Below are 23,984 nucleotides of genomic sequence, written 5' to 3'. Positions count from 1 at the left end.
CCTGAATGCGATATGTAGTGTTAGAAGGTGTCAAATTATAAATATTAGGTTTTTCGTAAATATAATTTATTTAATTTTTATTTATTTTTTACTCAAATCATTCAGCTTTTATCTCTTTTCTTTTACTTATTTTTTTTATTAACAATTTTATTTAAGTTGCAATTTCGAAGACAATTTTTGTTTTTAAAATATCAAACAATTCCATCAACAACGTTTTAAGTAGGTCCAAATGTTTGTAGAAAGGCTGGATTTCCTACCTAGGGAGTTATTTAGGTTTAACTTTGTTGCAACACATAGAGAAACGTTTTTGAGAAGGGAATATGAAAGTCTAGGCATTTACAAGGATTAAACATAGGCAGAACGGTGAATTTTACACAGTGTGTAAAGTGGCCACGTAAACCAGCTAATGGCAGGTCATAAGCACTGTAAATGCCTTGACTTATATATTACCTTTTCAAAAATGTTTTCCCTTTCTGTTAAAACAAATTTTAATACAATAAATGTTTAGTTTTTTATATGTACACAATATTATAGTTGTACTCTATCCCCAATTTTTATATTAATTACCTATAATTTCTCAGCATCCTATCATAAACTATTAGTTGATAGTTTATCGGGACGAATATTGTTAGATGTTTTAATTTTTATGTAAATAATAATGTATTAATATATATTTAAAATAAAATGTGAAGCAATAGTAGCTACTTACCTGTAAAATGCCGTTTTGAGGAAAAATATAGGTACTGTTCCCCCCATGCTAAAACATTCAAATAAACTTAAATGGTTTTAAATTTCTATATATTTTATATTTGCGACAATTTATGGCGCATATGCTAGTTGCTACCATCATCAGTTATGTTTTTTGTACACGAACATATCTGAAACCTTAATTATGAGGGTTAAATTCAGCATATGTGTAAAAAAATGGACACACTCATCGTATTGTTCGAATGTTTTTAAATAATAATTAAAGTATATATTAATATGTATATGTATCGAATTTGTTTATATTATATTTGAGCTATGCCGATTAATATTAAGATTTTAATTACCGACGAGAACGATTGTTCTTCGTACCGGGTGAATAATAAAAGACTAGGTCATTATTTCAACATACTGAGATTGACGGCAATTTATTACTTTTCTGTTTCCTTTGTTGTACTTTTTAACTTCAGTTTTTAAATCGTATCCATGAACGGGCGAGTCTGTTTAAGGTGGCAGTCTCACGAGCCTTGAAAACATACATAAATAATTGTCTTTTTATTTGAAATTTGTGTCACTTTGATAAATAAATTGCGGTTACCAGACGAAGGCGGGTTTTTTATTAGTTTATTTGATTGATTTATTCAACCTCTTGTACATAATATGTATATATTTGTACATCATATTGTGGATAGAATAAAATCAGAAATAAATTGTTAGATAAATTTATTTATTTATTTACACTCTTTATCAAAATACAATTCCATGTTCACTTTGCCCAGCTAACAAGGGTACACACCCCGTTCCAAGCTAGGCAATTACATTTTAATATATTATAATAGTTGACAAATTAATATAGAGCACAGACAAACAAGATATAAACTTATTCGTATACTCATTTTGATACATATACATACAGACATACACATTTATACACACATATATATATACACATGTACATACACACACACGTACATACATCCATGCGCATACATATACATACATTTATAAAAACATAGACAATTTATTTATGCGAAACTTCATAGTTGTCATCTTTCAATATATATTTTTAAAAATTATTTATTATTTTTCATATTTTATTTTCGACATCCAGTAAGAATCTCCAATCCGTGGCATGCATCAACTTTTCTGACTCCCTACGACCAATGTCACGAAAGAGCGAGGTCAACACCTTCCGTAACTTGACAACACTTCCGTCTTTCCACGATTCTGGCAAAAGGTTATGGACCTTTTTGTCAACGTAATAGTGTTGTCTATAAACTTTATTTTTAAACAATTTACTACGCATTTTTGGAGACTCATATTAAACACACACTCATATCAAACACTCATATCAAACAGACACTTACCCTGTCCATAAACCTACCCTCACACCCATATACACTCACACATATTCACATACCTACAATAACTACACTCCACTTTTTTACACACGCATCCTCACACAAAAAAACTCGCACACATGCACTTCTATGAATTAATATCTAACTAAAGTGGATTTTTATAATTGTATTTTTGTGGAAAACTGATTTGGCTTTATTTTATGTTTTTTCATAATATTGTGAATATTTTTTGTATTACTGTTGTTTTTCTGAATAAAAAATAAATAAATTAAAATAAGTCCCAACTCCATGAAACTATAAGTCCTGTTTTGGGTTAGGAATAGTAATAAGTTAACACCGACCTACGTTTATATCTCCACAAATATTGTATAGGATCAGATACTTAATAATGTTTTTTTAATAAATATATGGCTCATCAATATGGTAAACGGCTAACTCAAACATTTCGTTTACATTTAACAAAAAAAGAGAGAGGAAAAAGGGTCCATATATTCGGAAATCCATCAAGGAGTTAAACTTTAATCAATGCGCAATAATGGTAGAGTTGATAAATCTTGGCGAAATAAGAGGAAGGAAAGGAGGAGAGATTAAGGAGATTTTTCTTAAGGCGTGATTCAAACAGATAAACTGTAGAAACATCTTTGATAGACGATGGGAGAAGATTCCACAGTCAAGCCCCATATACATTTTATAAGTTAGAGGAGAAAGAGGAATTGTGGATGGGAATTAAGAGGGTGCTTAAGAAAAAAGAACAAAAAAATAAACCAGGAACTGATGAGCGTTATTTTCATGTTAGTCTTATTGGTGTCCCGACAAAGAGACATGTACGTCTCGAAACCGTTAGACATAGAAAAGTTGGTATTATTATTATTATGGATAATTTATAAATCGCGATTTTCGTGAAAATCGCCCGAAGGGCGCTTTATGATTAATAAGTATCCCAACACGGCTTGCAGCTACATAGCACATGGACGGTTGGAATTCTAGTTCCTCGTTTTCAATGATGATATAATTAAATAACAGACAATAGATATAAGTTAGATTACATGTCTTGCAGCTACACAGCGGATGACGGTATGAAATCTACCCCCCTTCCGCTATGCAAAATTACTATAACAAATGACTATAACAAAAATGGACTTTTTGGTGTTTTTAATTATTTTTTTCAAAATCGTAAGCTGGATTACAACACGTCCACAGTAAGTGGTTATACGAGTATACAAATGTTTACTTAGATTGATACTCAAATAGTATTTCGTCGTAAGCATTGCCATGAAAACTAACCCCTTAAGGGAACAAGCATATCTCTCACGTCCCAGAGATTGAATGATCGATTGGTAGAGTTTTGATCCGACAAATTATTGTAATAAATCCGGTCAATACGGTCTGCTTGTGTTATTAAAATTGGACATCTTTCGATCGAATGTCGACAATTATAAAGCACTCCCCATTTACATATATTTTTTGCTTCGTTATATTTTACGGTTGGTTGTTGATTTCCCATTCAAAAGCCTCATCGGATTTTAATTATAATCAGTTTTTGTGCGGTGTTTCTCATTTCGTGAAATAAGTCAATTAAAAACTATTTTACGATTATTTCATTTATATGGATCTGTAGGTAAAAATCCTTTCTCATCCTGTAAAACGCCTTTATGTGATCAAAAAATATAGGAATAAATTTACCTTTCGCACTCCGGGAATAATAGTTTCACAACTTAACTCACATTTGCAGAAGAGCAGTAACACACACGCCCGCGTTATTAAACCAACATTTATTCATAAAAATTCGGCGGCCTCCGTGGTGTAGTGGTCAAGACGCTCGACTCACGCACGGAAGGTTCCGGGCTCGATTCCAGGTGAGAACGCAAAAAATAAAATGTGATTTTTCTTAAGCCTGGGTGTTCTGCGATGTAATTCACCACTGTAATTAGGCCTCCTGGTCTGTTGTGGTGCAAAAAAAAACATAGGTACAATACGTTCACCACTTGTGCCATTTAGAAAAGTGTACACCTATTTTTTCGCTAAAACTTTTAGTCATCCTTATCTTATTACGTAAGTACATTTAGGGCCCAACTTTCAAATATTCCTTTTGAAAAAATCTAGTTGTGTAATTTATGTAAAAAATATTTTCAACACTTTTACAAACCAAATTGTCACCCTAGAAACACCTTTTATTTATTTTGTAACACACTTTTTCGTAAGGTTTTATTTAGATATTGTTATAAATGTTTCCTTAGGCCTGTTTCATACGTATCGTGCCAATCCACCTGGCTCTGTTAATTTAGGGTGGGTGGATACTTATTTATTATTTTGTCATTTTGTTTAATTTTTTTAGTTTCTACTCGCGGGTGAACATTTTGCTAAAGGAAATCGAGTGGCGATTAGACGGCCTCGTGGTGTACTGGTTTTCGGGCCGGGCGGTTTTTCGCTTCAACGGCCTAAAGGTTTCATTTCCGAATTAAAATCGTCGGAATCACGACGAAGAATGTATTAAACGACAACAAGACGACGAAATGTTTTTTGTTAATATGCTTTGCTTCTTACTGAAATTCTAGTAAATGACTCAACCCCGTTTCCTGTTAAGCCGTGTTTAAAAAAAATAAAAAAATGACGTATTACTGTTCGACAGTATACCCTCGATCTGTCTACGAGTATTATACTTATTTGGCTTGATTTAACCCCGAAACGTGAGATCAAATATGAACGAAACCTTTTTTGCCCGTGAGTAATTATCAGAAATGGTTATGCAAAACAGACAATCATCGTATAAACTACAAATACGGTCGTTATACGGACGCATTATGTTTATAAAACTTTATCGGTTTTTACTAACGATCCGTGGCCAACCCATCATCCCGGTGAGTAGGCGACAGGGTCGGTTCCCGGGGTTTAAATATAAAAACTCGGGATAAGTATTAGTTTTAAAAAAATAAAAATGTTTGCTCTTCATAATCAAAAAAAAAGAAAAAATTATTTATGTATTTCTATTCTATAATAAAATTATCGTGCAATATTAACATAAAATAGTTTTTTTTAATACAAGACAGACAAAAATTATAATTGCTTGTATTAGCACCTGGAAATACTACTATTTATTTTGTCTTTATGTATTTGAAGCAAACAATTCTTTTTATATAGCAATATTATATCTAAAACCTTAATTTTAAAAAATAATTGAACAGTGGGAAAAGTAGAAGGTTTTTTCAAAATAACTTTTATAATTGATTTTTGTATTTTTTTAACCGTTAAAATATTATATCCCTCCATTGCCTACATTAAACGATCTACATCAATCATCAAACCCTAATCAGCACCTGATGGTGCATTGGGCACTGGATTTGAAAAGTTCGATGAGTGTAGGTACTCGTATCTCATCAGTCTTACGCAATAGGTGCCAATCCAGGCACATTGAAATGGTATTTTGTAAAACCACCTTATAAACAAATATTCTATGGTAGGTGAATACGCCAACCACTAAACTGCACCTAGAGCTAAAATATATTGTAGCATATAGTTTTTTTTTTTAAATTTCAGTAAGAATTACAGTTTTCGTTGTACTTATTGAAACAATAATAGGAATATTTATTCGCCTGTACACGTTAAATTGTTTTTATGGTGCATATTTAAAAAAAAATATTTGATAGAAACACGCTATTATTATGTGTAAGAAGCTTAACAGATATTTCATCATACCTTGAATTGATATATGGTTTTATATTTATTTGAATTTCACTTATAATTATAACATGCGTAGATTTCTTTGATTTGTACTTTCTTAAAATGTTTTTAAAAAATCACATTTTGTTTTTTGCAAAGTTGCCGGGATTGTTGCAACCCTGTCGAGAATTCTAATGTACGTGAGTTTATTACTATCCAAGTCCCTCAGTTTGACATTCATGTAAAAAGGATCTAAGCATTTGTACGCTCTTTCTAAACTTCTGTACCGTATATTATTCCGCTTTTGTTTTTATCCCCGGGCTTATTTAAGAAACCTGACAGGTTGATCCCGGCAAACGCCACTCAGATTGATTAATTAAGCCGGGGTTGATGGGTTAAACAACACCTCTTAGCGCTCGCAGTTCTCATTGCATTGTTCTTAATGAAATGTGTTCAACGGGCCCGAGACTTTAGGACTGAGGGCCGTGGGCATTGCCTTTGGCTTTTCAGCTATTATATTTTCTAATGTCAAGTCCACATGATTGCTCAGATTAGTTTCAAGTGTCGTTTTATTAATTGCAAACATATTTTTAAGATACTTATTCATACATTGAGTGTATCTTAGACACTTTCTCCCTAAAAAAAACACGCCTTTAAAAATACCGAATGCTTAATAATTCGGACCTGGGAATAACAGTGGCACAACTCATATTGAACATGTTATCAATAAATCCTTAACACTTCTTGGATTTATTAACAGAAGCACAGCTGACTTCAAAAATATCAATACCCTTAAAACTCTCTTCTGTTCCCTAGTTCACCCGCAGCTAGAGTATTCCTCTGTTATCTGGTCTCCATATTATGATGTTCACATCAAGAATATTGAATCAGTTCAACATCGATTTTTGAGAAAGATAGGCTGCAGGTTGAGCTTATCCAGAGACCTATATACGTATAATGAGTTAGAATGAATATATCTTCTCTTCAAGACCGTCGAAATAAATCCGATCTTATAGTCCTATTTTAAATTCTCAACTCACTTTTTGATGCGCCTGAACAACTGAGCTCAATAAAATTAAATATCCCAACTAGAAACCTCAGACAAAACTTACTCTTTCATACCGATAGCTAACTAGGGTTTTTTTCCCCTATGCCCAGAATTCTTAGGTCTGCCAACAAACATACCAGTCTTGATTTCTTTGATAACAATTGTCTTCTTTCAAATGATCACTGAATTAAACTTAATTATAAACACCTCTCTCCCGCTTCCACTCCCACAAAGTCTACTATAAACCATTGAGTCTTTCAAATTTTTTAATAATAATTTTCCATGTATAAATGTGTCCATAAAAATGCCCATTGGGCGTATATATAAATAAATAAATAAAAATAAACTCGAAAAACCCATACAGGAGAGCAGTTAAGCACGTACCCGCGGAACTAGTAAACTAATTTTCATTCGCGAAAATAAAGGTACAACTTATGGTTCATTTACTTGCTCTATCCAGTTTTAAATGTTTTCAGAAATAACAATGGCATAATGATATTTGTGCTACTATTATTTCTTGAATTTGAATTAACCATTAAAACACTTGCTTTCAAGGCCAAATAAATATTTTCAAGAATTATGCCGTTTTTTGTGCGGGTAAGAAATAATATACATCTAGGAAATTTTCCGCCTACTTACCTAAAAATGATAACTTTGTACTTGTGCTATTATTATTGCTCAGATGCGAAATAACGAGCACTACCCCTTGGGTGCGAACAAGGTAAATAATGTAATTTCTTGGTCATTAAAAAAAATCCGAAGATTCTGTATGAATGTTACTTTAGTTTATATTTCCGTGTGTTTCCAATTGTTAATTTATGTTTAAAGGATTTGATCATCACACTGATAATTAATTTTTCTTTTTTCTTCTCTTTTCTACAGCTGTACGAGATTAATGACGACCCCAAGAGGAAGGAGTTCTTGGACGACTTGTTTTCTTTCATGCAGAAGCGAGGTAAGTTCACTATTAAAATATCTTAAATAGACGCAATAGCAAACGCGATCGTCATGATTTTATAAAAATTGTATAGTATAAATATATTGGCTGGTAAAGATCCCAATATTATTGATGATCGATATAAATAAAAGTCATTAAAGATAAATAGCATCAGAGTTATAACATTACATTGCTGCGCCCAAGAATTATCTGAATTTTAGGCATCTTATTTTATAAAGTATACTTACGCGAGTCGCACAGGCCTAGTTTTTAGTGTGTTTTGTGTTTAAAAAATGCCTTTAAAATATGAAAATAAATGTACCCAAAAAAGGTTACATTATGTAAATAATTGAAAAATATATATAAATAAAAATAATTAAGGTTTAAAAAAATAGAGGCGAAGTTCCTTTTCAAATACTCGTACAAATAATTTTTTACCAAACTATTTTCTTTAGAAATAAACATTGAGAATTTTCCGTTTGTTTTTTTTGATATATCGATTTGATTTAGCATAGATTTATTGTATGGATTAGACTGCATTTTTTTTTATTTCGTTTAAAATAATTGTAGTACACTTTACGTGTAATCGGTTTCGGAGCTATCGATTCTTTGCCATGTTTAGTTTTGTGCCTTTGCAAAGGAATGATGCAGATATTTCATGTAACTTGATGATTTTAAACCGAACAAATATCATCGTCGTTCAATTAATCAGTTATTTTATTATTAAAAGTAAAGTAGTTAATGAAATTTTTAACAATGAAACAATAAAATTTACTCTTTTTAAAAATACCAATTTTTATGATTTTTCTATGAGTTTTTTCTTCAATGCGGTGAATTATTAGTATAAAAATTAGTTCAGGAATTGTTTTAATTAAATTTAACGGTCTTTCGTCGCGGGTTCAATCTCCTGTTACTTAGCAAACAAAAAGGGCAGAGCGAATGTGTTAATAACATTCAAAAACACAATGACAAACCTGCATCCTGCATCAGGTTATCTCAAATGATATGAAAATTTTATTCAGGTGACTGACGGAAGACGAAGGGACATTCTCTCGAATAATTAATTCCGCGAAGGATTTAACATTTTTAGTATTACTTATCTTACGAACATACGCGATATGCCCACAAAGGATCCTGGGACATAATGACGAGGGGAATTAGCATAATTGCCGTTGCGTTTTGAATTTATACACGCATATTAACAACTTGGATGCCCAAATATTTTTCACACGAATTACTATGATTTTGTAAATTAGGCTAGGATTTTTAACAGGTGATCGGGTCTTCTAATCGTCAAACAATATAACGAGTAGATGCGTAGAAAAGCATGTTGGTGGAATGAGAAATAGTTTGTGCTGGTCAAATGCGTTCTCAAATTTAGTAAATAACTTTTTAAAAAACAACATCCATTCTTAAATAAAACTATAAATTAGTACTTTCATCTCTGTCGTTCTGAGCAGTTATTAAGTTTTTATTTTCGTCTCTATTGCATACACCATGATTAGCCTGACACGAATTTTGTACATCTGAATCTCGCTTCCAATCCGCCACACGGATACGACATTTCTCCGGAATCCAGATCTTGCCAAGCCTTTACTCGTTTGTATTTTTTAAACATTTAGGACACTTCGGAGTTTAGGACGGTGTGGCTCGAGATTTTAAAACCTTACTATTTAAAAAGTTATTTTCTTCTACTAACTGAGAATGATATTGCCACTAAGGTTGTATTTTCTGGGTAGCATGTAGTGTTAACGACCTTACCTCCCTCAGTTCTAGATTTACCACTACTTCCATTCTTTAAAGCGTTTTAATATATTTATTCTGTTACATATTTAGTCATAAAGATGTTAAATTTGCTTTGTTATTCTGAATATGCACTTTTAAAAAAAAAATTAAGTCCCGAATTGAGTTGAAGTTACTCCTGGGGATGTAATACACATGTATTTTACTTTATAAAATATTTTGTATTATATGATGTAATATTGTAATTTAGTATTTCTTACACAAATAAATTGACATATAATATTAGATTTTACCGTACCTATGCACGATTTCACGTATGCAAATATGAACTAGTCTACCAATATTTATACAACTTACTTACTTACTCTTTCATACCGATAACCATATGGTTTTTATTCCCCTATGCCCAGAATTCTTAGGTCTGCCAACAAACATACCAGTCTTGATTTCTTTGATAACAAGTTGTCTTCTTTCAAACGATCACTGAATCAAATTCAATTATAAACACCTCTCTCCCGCTTCCACTCCCACAAAGTCTACTATAAACCATTGAGTCTTTCTAATTTTTTCTTAATAATATTTTTTTATGTATAAATGTGTCCATAAAAATGCCCATTGGGCGTACATAAAAATATTTTTTTGGAAAATTGAATAAAAAAAACTAATTAACGGAAGGCAATAAGAATGTCATCTTAATTATTAATAATTTAAGGACAAAAACATAATTTTAAACAATCTCAAACCAGAGTTTTGCTCCTACGCAAATGTGGTCTAAATAATACTTACGTTTGCATGAATGTGTTTTTATTCTAACCTTTTATTGAACGTATACGTACACATAATTTTGCACCGTTATAATCAATGTGTGTGAATAGTGTTGAGTTCAAAACGAAGTTCATGCGTAATCTACAATCTATAAGGTTATCGAAGTGAAATCGAACTCCGTTCATCATTTTAATGCCCCTGCCCGTCCACAATAGGTACGTTCCCAATATTTCATTACATCAACGAGATGTTCTATCAATATAAATATATCAGACTCGATGAAGAAAACATGATTGATTGTAGCGTTTTTTCTACATTTCATCTAATATCTCACCCACGCTTTGTTGCGACTCGTTAGCCGAGCGATGAATAATAATAAAGCTCGATCGTGATATAAAATATTTGTTGTTTCATCTTTTCTTTCTTCCCTCTCTCGAAAACGCGGGAATCAAGCTACGCCTCTCTCTCTATAAGATATATATAATTAACACAATCTTGACTGATCTGTGGAACTCGTAAAAACTTGATCGACATTTACTAATGTGTTTTAATTAAGGTTTTAACTTTCATACGTCCCGCGTGTTCGGGGCAGGATCGTATTTCGATATTCCCAATAAATGAACACCTACGGCATCGGCACTTGCGATAAACCTTCTAATAAACACGAAAACAAACTTTTCACTAATATTCAATTTATATGCAACGCGCTAACCTCTTAAGTTTCCAAATCGAATTAACCATTAATAATATTAACCTCGATTCATTGCATTTAAAAACAAAACATGCATTACAATTTCGGCCTCGTGGTGTAGTGAAAACAAAAAAAATGGTAAATTAAAAAATATTTTAAAAAATCCCGCACCACTACTTATAATATTCCCGTTATAAAAACACCACACCCCATTTTATTAGCTCCTGCCACCCCTGTCGGTACCAAGATTTTCAAGTTCTGTATATTTATGTTTAGTGTATAATAAAAGTCCGCCTCGTGGTGTAATGGTCAGCGCGTTTGCTTCGTGCAATAGGTCACGGGTTCGATTCCCGACATGGTTGACATAAAATATTTATTTAAAAAGGGTGTTTTTACCCCAGAATATTTCAAAGTCCCTGAACTGGCAACTTAAGCGTAAGACTGATCGTTTTACCTTCATGTGACCAAAAACGATCAAGATATGCTGCGATCGGTTTACCGATGCAGTGTCCTATTCACCATATGGTGCGGAAAAGGAATAATGAATGAACGAATTTTATAAATAATAATCGTATCTTAATATCAATAACATTAATAATGGTGTTTTAATAAGTGCCTTTCCTAGCGTTGGCGATTGATGTATTTTATAGTAAGAAAACTCGGGCATTCATTCATTTATAAATTCATTTTATTAAATTTTATAAAAAAATTGCTCATATTTGGGACAGCATTATCATTATTTTTTTTATTAAGATCTTATTTTCTTCTATTAATACTGTTTTATTGTGGATTGATGATGTGTAAAAACAGCTACTACAATTGTACTATTTATTTCGATGATTATGAAGTCCTTGCAAGGCTTAAATAGCTAAAAATAAATATTACAATCCTCACTTAGGGTTAAAACAAAATTAAAATTTGGTAAGGTATCCTAAATCAAATACTTTTATTGGATTTAATTCTACTTTTATTTTTTTCAAATAAATATAACGCGTTCGTCTTGTTAGGACATTATCAAACTAACTCAAATATTTACAATTTTTTTTATGAACTAACAATAATCGCTGTTTAATTATATAGGAGCATAAAAGTGTTAATAGTTTGTTTGATAAGTTTTGAGGATTTTTATCCAAACCAAGAAAAGTAACATAATTTAAAATCAATTAATATTCTGAGTACATTTTATTAGGTACATTATGGGTATATTGGGAAAGCCTTGCATTATTTAAAATATTTGCAGAGGAGCAGCTTTAAAATAAATAAACTGATTTATTTATTTATTCATTCAAAATTATCTTTTAAATTTAAGTGAACTTTTTAAGGCTTTTTAGGCTGTGCCCTAATTCCCTATTAGATTTCAATATTGATTTCATTACAACGGTTTATTTTGAAAAATAATTTTAACTCTACACTAGTGTTTTATTGAATTATGCAAAATGTCTTTGGTAAATAATTAATTTAATTTGCGAATTAATTTATCGCTAATTTTTCAGATATAGCCCTAAGAGCACCTATCGTCATAAGTATCTACGATGTATTTGCATATTTATGCCCAAAAAATTAAGAACTGTAGATGACTTTTAACGGTCTGAAATTTTAAATTACAAACGAAAAAATATCAAGCTAATTAACTTAATAACTCTGATACCTTAAAGCAATCTAAAAAACCTTTCGCAACCTCAAAATAATTATAATTAAATGTCATATCAAACAAATTAACCATAAATTTTATTAATTTTGTACGTTTAATCCATTGGCATTTTGTAATGCATTGCCTCGCGGCCAAAGCAGTTTTGCAAATCGACTTATTTGTATATAGGTATGGTAATAAAGTTGATTAAAGATTTAAACAGCTTCGTTGAAATATAATAACATTATTCATCTGTAAATCGAATCGTAACAATCACTCATTAAAATTTAAATACAGAGTCACGTTGGATAAGTGTAAGCACGGGGTCAATAAGCGCTGTGAAGTTTGTGCCAAACAACTCGTATATAAACAATTAATATCTTGGACTACGTAACAAAAATCCGCATTGTGGTCCCCGCAAATATGACATGATATTGGATTTTGTATGTTGGTTTAGTTAGTGTCCTGACGATGAGCCGGGCACGTCTTGAAATCGATACACATAAAAAGTCGGTAATTCATTTAACAGTTTTACCACAAAGTAAATATTTACAATATTAATAATTATTATATTCAATTAAAAATTGATTTGCTTACTTTTCTAAAGTTCTTACATGAGAAAAAAAATCGGCAAGTAAATTCCTTATAAAAAAGCGGTACCGGCTTACCTGAGCATGTATTCAAAAATCCCTTTACAGTTTTTAAAAAATCGTCTACACATGGACAATATTTTTGTCTCAGCTCCGTGATCAGTCTCGACCACGCAATATAGAACGCTGGGAAAAAACGAAAATTCGGCCGCAGTTCACACGTGACCGCTGCGAAAATGAATACACGACGGCGTTTATTACGAGCGAGTTCACGAAAAATACCGTTTATTATATACCAAGATGTATTCGAATTATTGAAAACAAATAAAAAAATAATAAAAATCATTTTTTTTGCCTCCATTTTCGGCATAAAAAATACGCGAGAGCGACGCGCACGCGTCGAGCGAATCGCTTTTGTCGTAAGGTCCATGCGCGTTCACACGAGGACATTGCGGCCGCGCGCGGTGGTAGAGGTAATCATTGTTCCGCGGAGATAGTGTGCCCGTCTGTAAGCTGTTTACACGTGGACAGTGGTTGAGTCCTGGGACAAAACAATATTATATTGTCCAAAGGTATACCTAGGAATACCTTTAGTATTGCCATTTATTTCATTAATTATTCTCATTCTAAGAATGAAATATAAAAAGGTGGCTGTGTTTTTAAATTAACTTAATTAATTAAATTAATTAATAAATTAACATTTTTTTCTATTTTATTCAAATAGCATTAGTCATTAGTTACAAACAATTGATAATAATGAGTGTAAAAATATGAAAAAACAAGTGGTCATATAGTGGGGAGTGATCGTAGTATCGAGTCTGTTCTGAATTCCGCTACAATTCCTCTCTGTTCATTTTATCAAGTTAACGAAACTATTTTTTTCATACACGTGGCAGTTTACCTGATATGTATGCAATATAAGTAACATAATCTAATTTAGTAGCCTCTGAATCTTCGTAAATAAACAAATTGAAGGTAAACGGTTATTTACCCCACTTTACTCTATACTTTTACCATTAGCGTTGTATTGGTACATATAAGAGTATTGAAATATTTATTAGCATAAAAAATTGAGTGTGCATGCTTAACAATAATTATAAGCATCTTAACAACGCACTGATTAAAAGTAATCTCGACTTTTCCTATGTAAACTTAAATACTGCATTCTATTATATTTCAAATACACGTTATGACGCCTGTTTGAGTTATTTATTTATCTATTCAATTCACGTAAACGCCCGGAGGGTTTTTATTAGTATGGTACATACTAAAGCAAGAAATAAGATATAGCATTTGGTACATTCAAATACTTGTTCCTACATATAACTAGTAAGAATATATAGATGATATGAGAGTACTACTTGCAAACCCGGCAAAATCCAAAATCTAAAAAAAGGGAGATATTAATTTTAACTTATTCAGAATACACCTTTTTACTAGAATTATAACATTGTCAGTTAAAAATACGGCTTTATTTGTAAGAACTTGACTTTTAAATTATCGGGTTTGTTGCAAACATGGCAACTTCTACTTGAGTATTGGAAAGTTGGAATGTATAAAATTAAATTTATTATTTCACTACTGTTTCTTGACATAATCATGCTTATGTCATCACTGTTTACGTATAAAATATTTACTGATTACAATAAAAAATTTAAATTAAAAAAAAAGTCAAAGTTAAGAATTGTGATTTTTTCAAAATAAAGAAAGATGCTTTTTTCTGATGCTGCTATGATATATACAAATATTGTAAAGCATTTAATATGAAAGAAAAAAAGGAAAATAAACATACATAAAAAGAGATGAAAAAAGTTTCATAAAAAACAATATATGGAAGTCTAGGCATTTACAAGCCTTATGACTGATGCATAGGGCACTGCATTGATCCATCAATTGCATCGTATCTTGATTTTTTTTTTGTTACAAGAAGGCAAGATTATCAATCTTACGCTTCAGGTACCAGTCCAGTTACTATGAAATATTCTAGTGTAAAAACAACCTTTTAAATAAATATTTCATTTTAACCATGTCGGTAATTAAATCCGAGGCCTCTTGCATGGTAGACAAACGCGCTGACCATTTCACCACGAGGCTGACTTTTATTTTACGCTAAACATAAATATACAGAACTAGAAAATCTTGGTACTGACATGGGTGGCGGGAGCTAATAAAATGGGGAGGGGGTTTATATAACGGAAATACTATAAGCAATGGTGAAAGATTAAAAAAAATAATATTATTAATTAAGTTTTTTTTTGTTCTTATAGATTTTCTAAGCTATTTATTTTTGGCCCTTACTTGTTATAAAATGAAATCTGATTTCATGTGAATCAAAAAGAATGATTCGATTTCATTATCTGATTGACGAATTCTGAGAAAATTGGATCTTACATCCACGTTGACGTATTCATTCATCCTAATTTTTAAAGTTCTCCCAGTTCGGCTGATGTATTTACGGTTACAATCTCCGCATTGGATCTATACTATCTTTGTTTTTAAATATCTATGATTTCATATTTATCGTTTTCCAAAGTGTAATCACCAGTTTTAATGCTTGTCGATTTTTTGTTGCAAGTTCTATCCCATCATTTCATTATTCGGAAACAGTCTGATTTCCCTTTAATTAATACGAGAACATTATTCAATTCATATGCGTCGATATGATCTGTGTAATGATCTCCACGTTATTATTGTACTTTGTGCTAGCCATTGTGATTGGTTGTCTACAACTGATTTAACTTGTCGATTAACAATCCGTTTTTCAGGGATTTTAAATGCTCGAACCGCGCGCCTTTTCACGAAGCAATATAAAAAACAGAACATATAATTACTATTATGATTATGATTTTTAAGCGAGCAGCTTAAAGCTGATATGCTTAAATCTATTTAAATGAAAGTTAATTGTTGGCGCACTTTAACTTTTCCGAAACAAATCTAAACCATTTTAACCCATTGAGACTACACATTGAGATCAGCTCTTGTGGCAGCTTGTTCCAACCATCAACAACCCTTTTGCTCAGGAAATGCTTTCGTGAATTTAGATTGAATCTCGTTTTCTCCAGCCTGAGACTGGCCTCAAAGACGAGCATCTTGTTTAAGCTTGAACATGGGATCCAAATTTGGGCACCTATAGTGACTGTTGAGTATCTTGTATGTTTCTATCTGGTCACCCCTTTCTCGCCGTTCCTGCAGCGTTGTGAGATTGAGAGTTACCAGTCTCTCCACATATGGAAGCCGTTTTAGGGTTGGCGACAACTTTGTAACTCGTATTTGGACTCTTTTCAACAAGTTGATATCCTTAACAAAATAGGGATTCCATATCTGAAACCCGTATTCGATACAGGTTTTGTATATTTTTAGTAGCATATTCGGTGTTAAATATGAGAAGGCCTTTTTTATCAAGTAGATAATTGAATTGGATTTTTTTGTTATGTTTAATATGTGACATTCCCATTTTTAATCATCGGTTATTAATAATTTACATTTATTACAGTTTTATTGAATTTTATAAGGTTGGCATACTGTTTTTTTTTATGCCTTTCCTATCCAAAAAACAGACAAGCTCTTGCGCTTAGAGAGGGACTTAATTTAAGTTGATAAGTATTTTATATAATAAAACTATATTACATCGTTATTTTTTATTAGTTCCTTACATATCATCAAGCTGTTTTTTTGCATCGTGTTTCTTTAATTTAATTTATATCTTTTTTTTTAATAAGAAAAAAAAGTATTTGCGTTCTTACGATTTACCCAAACATTTAATTTTGAGGGCCACTTTCAACGAGTTGTAAATAACTCACTATTAGAAAATGGGAATCAAGTTGGGGTAGAGTAAGATTCGAACCACAGGCCTTTGAGCCGGGACCACAACCTATTTTTTTATTTTTTAAATTTCTTTAGGGACGTGTTAAAGTTTTTTTCGCCTAAATAAACGTTATTTCGCTGTGTGCGTTTGCAATATGTATCAATAATAATGATTTATTTTTATACATAATGGCACAACCCTCCAAACTGGGTTGTGAAAAAGACAATAAAACAAAGAAGAAAAATAAATAAAATGCCTCGAAACGGGTTAAGCCCAGTGAGGTGTTCATGCAGGAACAAAGGTTCATTCACACTATATAAAATTTATGTCACCAATTAACTAGTATTTTTGATCCTAAAATAATATTTTTAGTCGTTCACTTTAACTTTCACCCTTTTAAATAAATATTTCATGTCAACCATGTCGGGAATCATACTTGAGCCTCTTGCATGGTAGGTTAACGCCCTAACCATTGAGTACAAGGCGGACGAAAACAGTTCTATACTATACAATCAAATTATAAAAGGTAAAAAATAATTCATTTAATTATTACGAACTAGGATTTGGTAGAAGTTGGCATTGAATTCCGATTACCATCAGGCCCATCAAAAGGAATAACCGAATAAGAATAAAAAGGGCTTATGACCTGTCATTGGCTTGTTTGAACATCCGTATTTCTCCAATTTTTCAATCTGTCGATTTTAGTGGTGTTTCCTTCCGTACTCCCTTCTATAAAATGTTATCCCTTCCTGTTGTGATTTGTTAATCTCTACGACTCCCTGGGGGAGAATTCCAGTGGTTTGTCTACAAATATTTGGATAAACTCAACGTATTGTAATCAAAATAAATATTTGGTTTATCGGGAAATTTTTTGAGCACCCCTGTCGTAGATGTATCATGCTCCGGGTTATAAACCGTCGGGGTGTTGGTGCGGAGCGTGCGGGAGGGGAGGGTTATGGAAAAGCGTATGTTTAATTTCTTCGTAATTAATTACTCTCATTCATCAGGCCTCGTCATCATTAACAGTGGATGCAGAACGAACAAATTGGATTGTCAATCAGGTAAATAAATAGATTATGGTCTATCCGTACTGATCCAAACGCTCATCTCCTTATAACAGGGTGTGCTTTTGATCTCACCCTTTCTGCTTATTCAAATTAATTTTATAATTTTGCCTTCTTATTTTATGAGCTCATATTATGAAAGATCAAGTATACCCGCCGAAGAACAAGGTTACTTAAAAAACTATTTGCCACCTAGAATAACTAGGCTTATTCCATCGTTTATTTTTTTGACAATGCCATATTTTTTCATACAATTATTTATATTTACATGCTGCGTGTGCACGAGCAATTTTTTTTTCGTGTTAGTTTTAATCATAATAAAATCTTTATTAACCATGATATAAATAGGTTTACAATGTGATAAATACAAAAAAAGAAAACAAAGGGATACAGGGTTAAATGGCGGACTTATTGCCACTGGAAATTTCTTCCAGCCTGACCAAAAAAAAAAAATAGTAATAAAAGAAAACAACGTCAAGCGTAATTAACGGCACCGTTGCTTTGGACATGTAGAGCGAATGGACAGCGAAAGATCGGCTTAAAGGATTTATGATGCGAATGTTAAAGGACGCAGAAATATCTGTATATATTTGGATAATTTATGTAGCGCCATTTTTGTGAAAGTCACCTCAAGGGCGTCGTACAATAAATAAATATCCCAGCACGTCTTGTAGCCATAGAGCGCATGGACGATTGGAATTCTAGTTCTTCGTCTCCAATTATGATATATTACAATTCTAATATCTATATATCATTTCAATTCAATTCAATTTATTTATTTTAAATATAACATATACATTACAAAAATATATTCAATACGTACATATTATAAAAAAGAAAAAAAAAATACACGAAAGAGACTCATGTCAAAGTAGTCGAAGAATCCTGCTCCGGAAAACCCCTTCGGATACATGGAACAGATCAATATCCAGAGCAATGTTGTTCAGAATAGCGGTAGCCCTTCCAACAGGCATAACCATAATCATATATATCATAGATATTTATATATCTAGCTCCTATGAGCTAGATTACAGCACGTCTTGGAGCTGCAGAGCGCATGAATATTAAGTAATCTAGCCCTTATTTGCATTTTTTATTTTATGTGACAATGAAGTTTAGAGTTTAAGTGATCTTTTTAAAAACTAACCATAAAAACATATAAGATATGTGTACTTTTTTATTGTTATTTTTTTAGGTACGGTAATTTTAAATGTTTCATTAATAAATTGAATCATTCCCATTTAAAACATTTCTGTTTAACACGGGTTTTACCTAAAGAGCTGAAAAGCACTTAACCGTTTAAAAAGTATATATATTGAAGTAAATATATATTAATTTGGTAGCCGACAAGGGTATGAACATTTTTTTATTATTATTATTTAGAAAACATAATTTACGTGATTTCATTCCCATTGAGTTTTAGGGAAAAAAACTCATTTAGGGACATGCAGATATCAATATTTATTTGCAGACGTATTTATACTTCAAAATACTAAAATATATATCATTTACAAGAGCAGAATAAAAGTTATGATTTATTATTGTATTAAATCAACAATTTAATCGCAAAAAAAACAGTAATCATATTATATACTAAAAAAATATTTTTTAAAGTACAAGCCATTATTAGTATAATAAAGCATTTTTTCAATTACATAGTTCAAGCTAAAAGGCGAAAAAATATTAAGAATAATTTATTTTCCATTTCTTCAAGGTGTTTATATAAAAATATACGGCTATATTTTTTTTCCTGTATAAGTTTCAATTTAGTACCCGCTCTTTAAAAATATAACTGTCAAAAAATAATCTTATTTCACGAATGTAGAAGTTCGTGCAATATCTCGGTAGTCAGATGGCAGAAGGGACCATCTGTAATTTTCAAAAATGTTCAGGAGAGCTGAATTGCGTCCCGATTTCAAGACTTAAATCCACAAACTAAAATATTTTAGTGTTGCTTTTCAATAATAAATTACCATTTTAAATGACGCTGATTTAAAAAAAAAAATCTGCGTGTATTTACTGAAATATTAATTAAAACTTTTAGAAACTAAAACATAGACAAAAATACAGATGGTCCATTCTGCCATCTGACTATCGATCTAATGTTGGACCAGCTAAAAATAAATAGCACGAAACATGGTTCCAAAAATATGAAACTGTAAAAAATATTTTTTGTGCTTGTGATTCATGCTCTTAAAATGTTAAAATTAAAGATCCAAGTATTAAGTACACGCACCCTATGTTTATTTGGTCAATTAGCGCTTTCACCGCCTAGCAGCCATCTTCGGACCGGTTGGAGGGTGAAAGCGTTAATCTTTTAAATAAACACGTAGAAGTGTTCCTTGAATTTTCAATCACATAACACATACGAATATTTAAATAAAAAATAGTATTTAAAATATTCAATTATTATACTGACATTTTATGACGAAACTGCATTTTATTTATAATTGTAATAATAGGTTTGATATAAAGTAAGTAGTGGATATGCATAAATTAATTAAAGTGTCCATATAAAACAACAGTGTAGTTTTTTTATTATTATTTGGTAATTCATCAATGATTTATATAGTAAAACTACAATTATCCGGATTATTAAGTGCCAGACGTTACCTGGATTTACAAAAATACATATAATTTGATAAACAATTAAATTGAGGCAATGTTTAGAAAGAAAACGCAAAATTCATTCAAAATCACTTTTTATTGCTTTTTAAATGTATTAGAAAAAATATATATATATATTTGCGTTCTTATGATTTACCCAAACATTTAATTTTGAGGACCATTTTCAACGAGTTGTGAATAACTCACTATTAGAAAATGGGAATCAAGTTGGGGTAGAGTGGGATCCGAACCACGGACCTTTGATTTGTGAGTCCGAGACAGTAGCCACGGGACCACAACCCGATTACATAATACAGCTAATTTGAATCATACTAAAAACTTATTTAAGCATGTCCCACAAAGTGAATTGCTTTGACGAAGATTTTTATTATAACATCTCCTTTATTTTTTATTTCCATATAACGATCTGTACATTGCCAATCCGGACGACTGTAGTTCGGATAAGCAGAGCTCTACTGTACTTTTAAAAAAACTGTTTGTAGACATTGGTCAAAACAATTTCACATGCATGTATTATTAATTACAGAATTAAACAGAAAAAATAAAATTACATTTGAAATTTAGGATTTTTTATTGTATACCGCGTACACCACAAGTTATGCCCTTGAACTTACAGAATATTCAAATTTATTCCTAAGAGAATTTTCGCAAAGGTCAGGAAAATATCACGAAATACGTCTATCTTGCTATTTCGCAGTATATGTTATATTCCCGACACATGTGGGCTAGAGGTGTATGGTATGTTGCATTGCTTGAAAATTAAGCTGGTTTGAATAAATCCCGATGTCTGAGTTTTCTCGATCCCTTTTTTTTTTGTGGACGTTGGTATCTACATAAATGAGTACAATCAGTACACACAATAAGTATTAGAATAATTATACATGTAAATATTGTGTTGTTAATACTATATTAGACTATGATTTCTATCATAGAACTAAATAAATAGATACAAAGTTTTTCCAAAGTGACAACGATATATTTCAAATTTTATATTAATAGTAGAATTTTGTCCATGATATACGAACATCATCTCCTGTTAGTATTGAAATTCATTATATTTAAACACTTTTTATGACTTAACTGTATATAAAACTATATTTCATATGCCTACATCATTAGAAAACTTTTGATTTTTTTGTAACCATAATATTGTACAAAAAATCACAGCAAAATTCTAAAACTTTGCATTCAGTAGAACCTTTATAATTTAGAATCGTCTCTAGTCTCTCATCAGTTTGTCACTAAAAATATCAAAACTGAAAAACTCATTTTGTTTTTTATTCGTGTTTTCATATACATTTTAAATCATTATTTTATTTCACCGATTATCGCTTTCACCCTCTAAATAGGCATCTTCAGACTGGTGTAAGTGTACAAAGTAGGTATTATTATTTTATAATTTATAAAAAAGTTTACATTTTTAACAGATAACAATGGGATTCCATCAGGAATTGTCTATAAATAACACAAATCGAGTTATGTTTATTGATAACATTTGCTTACAATTTTTTATTTGTATTTATGCTTATAATAATTACTAAACAGTTTTTGATAATGAAATAAACAATTCGCACATGTGCAATCTCGTCCCACGTGTGACATTGTATGTAAATTATTATTGTTTGACATCAAATTTAAATTTTATGTATATTCTTAATGAAAATAAACAACTCGTCGATGAGACGTGAAATATCCCTCAGTGAAATTGAATTATTCAGTTTCTTGAGAATCGGACAGTTCACGTAATTTACGTATACATTTGATATGCAAAATAACAAACTAGGTAGACAGCAAATGTAATTGAACTTTTTAAACTAGAATCCTTAAAAAAATCATAAGTAAGCCGCTGATGTAATTATAGACAAAGAACTAAAACTTGAAAAAAAAAGTAGCAAATGCGGACATTATTCGAGAATATCAGAACACAACATTCGAACACTGCTACACATCATTTCTGATGATAGGCATTGCAATGCGATCCGGAAAGTCGCCAATGAGTGTGAACGACTCACGACACAAACCCTAAATTTAGTAAATGGGGTCTAGAATTTCAACCGTCCATGCGCTCAGTAGCTGCAAGACTTGTTGTTATTTAAATTCTAATTTTATAAATTTGCTTTTTATTTCGTTTTTAAAATATCACTTAATCTCTAAACTTCATTGTCAATTAAAAAATTGAAAATAAAAATGTAAATAGAGGCTAGATTTCTTATTGTCCATGCGCTCTGTAGCTGCAAGACGTTCTGTTATCTAGCTCATATATATCATAATTGTAATAAATCATAATTGGAGACGAGGAACTAGAATCCCAACCGTCCATGCGGTCTGTAGCAGCAAGACGTGTTGGGATATTTATTTATTGTACAGTGCCCGTGAGGTGATTTTCACAAAAATGGCGCTATATAAATTATCCAAACATTATTATTATTATTTATATAAATAAACTTTTAAGTTAATGCTCTCCAAGCGTTCATTAGATGTTTTATGAGTCGAACAATGCGGATATATCCCTTCGACATAAGTCACTGTAAAAAAACACTTGTCAATTTCACACACTGAACTGCTAAAAACGAAAAAGACTTGTTTATTCCAATAAATAATCATGGATATACATGTCAAAAGTAGGAATTATATTTGGCGTACGTGCATGAAAAGATGTTTGCATGTGGAGGAAGCGAAATCTGTATGCAGAGACAGAGTGGTGTGGCGTTCTATCCTCTCTTCCTACCCCTTCGGAAAAGCATCGTGATGGTTTGTTTATGTTTGTTTAAAAGATGATTATGATAATAATATAATATTAAGTCTAGTCCTATTTAAAATTCTCAACTCACTCTTTTATGCGCCTGAACTACTGCGCTCAATAAAATTAAATATCCCAATTAGACACCTCAGACATTTTTTTTTATACCGATAACCATAGAACTATTTATGGTTTTCATTCCCCTATGCTCAGAATTCTTAGGCCTGCCAACAAACATATCAGTCTTGATTTCTTTAATAACAAGTCTTCTTTCACAAAATCACTGAGTCAAGTTCAATTATAAACACCCCTCTCCACTCCTACCACATCTACTAAATACCATTGTGTTTTTCTACTTTCTTTTATAATTATTATCTATGTATACGTATGTCCTTAAAATGCCCATTAGGCGTATATATATAAATAAATAAATACATATTATTTGTAGATTTTCAAAACGTAGTGCCTAAGATTCATTTCTTGACTATCAAATAAAATAATGTAGGACATCGGCGTGTATATTTTTACTGTTTGACTTCTCTTAGATCCTGGAACGAGCTAATGTAAAGTTCGCGATGATCAAGGTATCAATCATCCCCTCGTCATCCTTTCTCCTGACT

At 31.4% G+C, this 23,984-nt stretch overlaps 1 protein-coding gene across 4 annotated transcripts in view; it reads left to right on the top strand.

Annotated features, from left to right (window-relative positions):
• Nucleotides 1–23,984, top strand: part of retn (retained) — a 348,336-nt gene that overhangs the window by 206,629 nt on the left and 117,723 nt on the right. For all 4 annotated transcript variants that reach the window (XM_088227703.1, XM_088227701.1, XM_088227702.1 and 1 more), the window contains one exon: nucleotides 7,654–7,726. In XM_088227703.1, the coding sequence (XP_088083829.1) occupies nucleotides 7,654–7,726 (73 nt within the window). The remainder of the gene's footprint in view (nucleotides 1–7,653; nucleotides 7,727–23,984) is intronic.

Source organism: Micrasema longulum, unplaced genomic scaffold, assembly GCF_059751315.1.
Source record: "Micrasema longulum isolate JH-2025_06_02 unplaced genomic scaffold, ASM5975131v1 h1tg000529l, whole genome shotgun sequence".
NCBI lineage: Eukaryota > Metazoa > Arthropoda > Insecta > Trichoptera > Brachycentridae > Micrasema > Micrasema longulum.
Note: the sequence above shows the minus strand (reverse complement) of the source record. Positions and strands in the feature narration are given on the sequence as shown.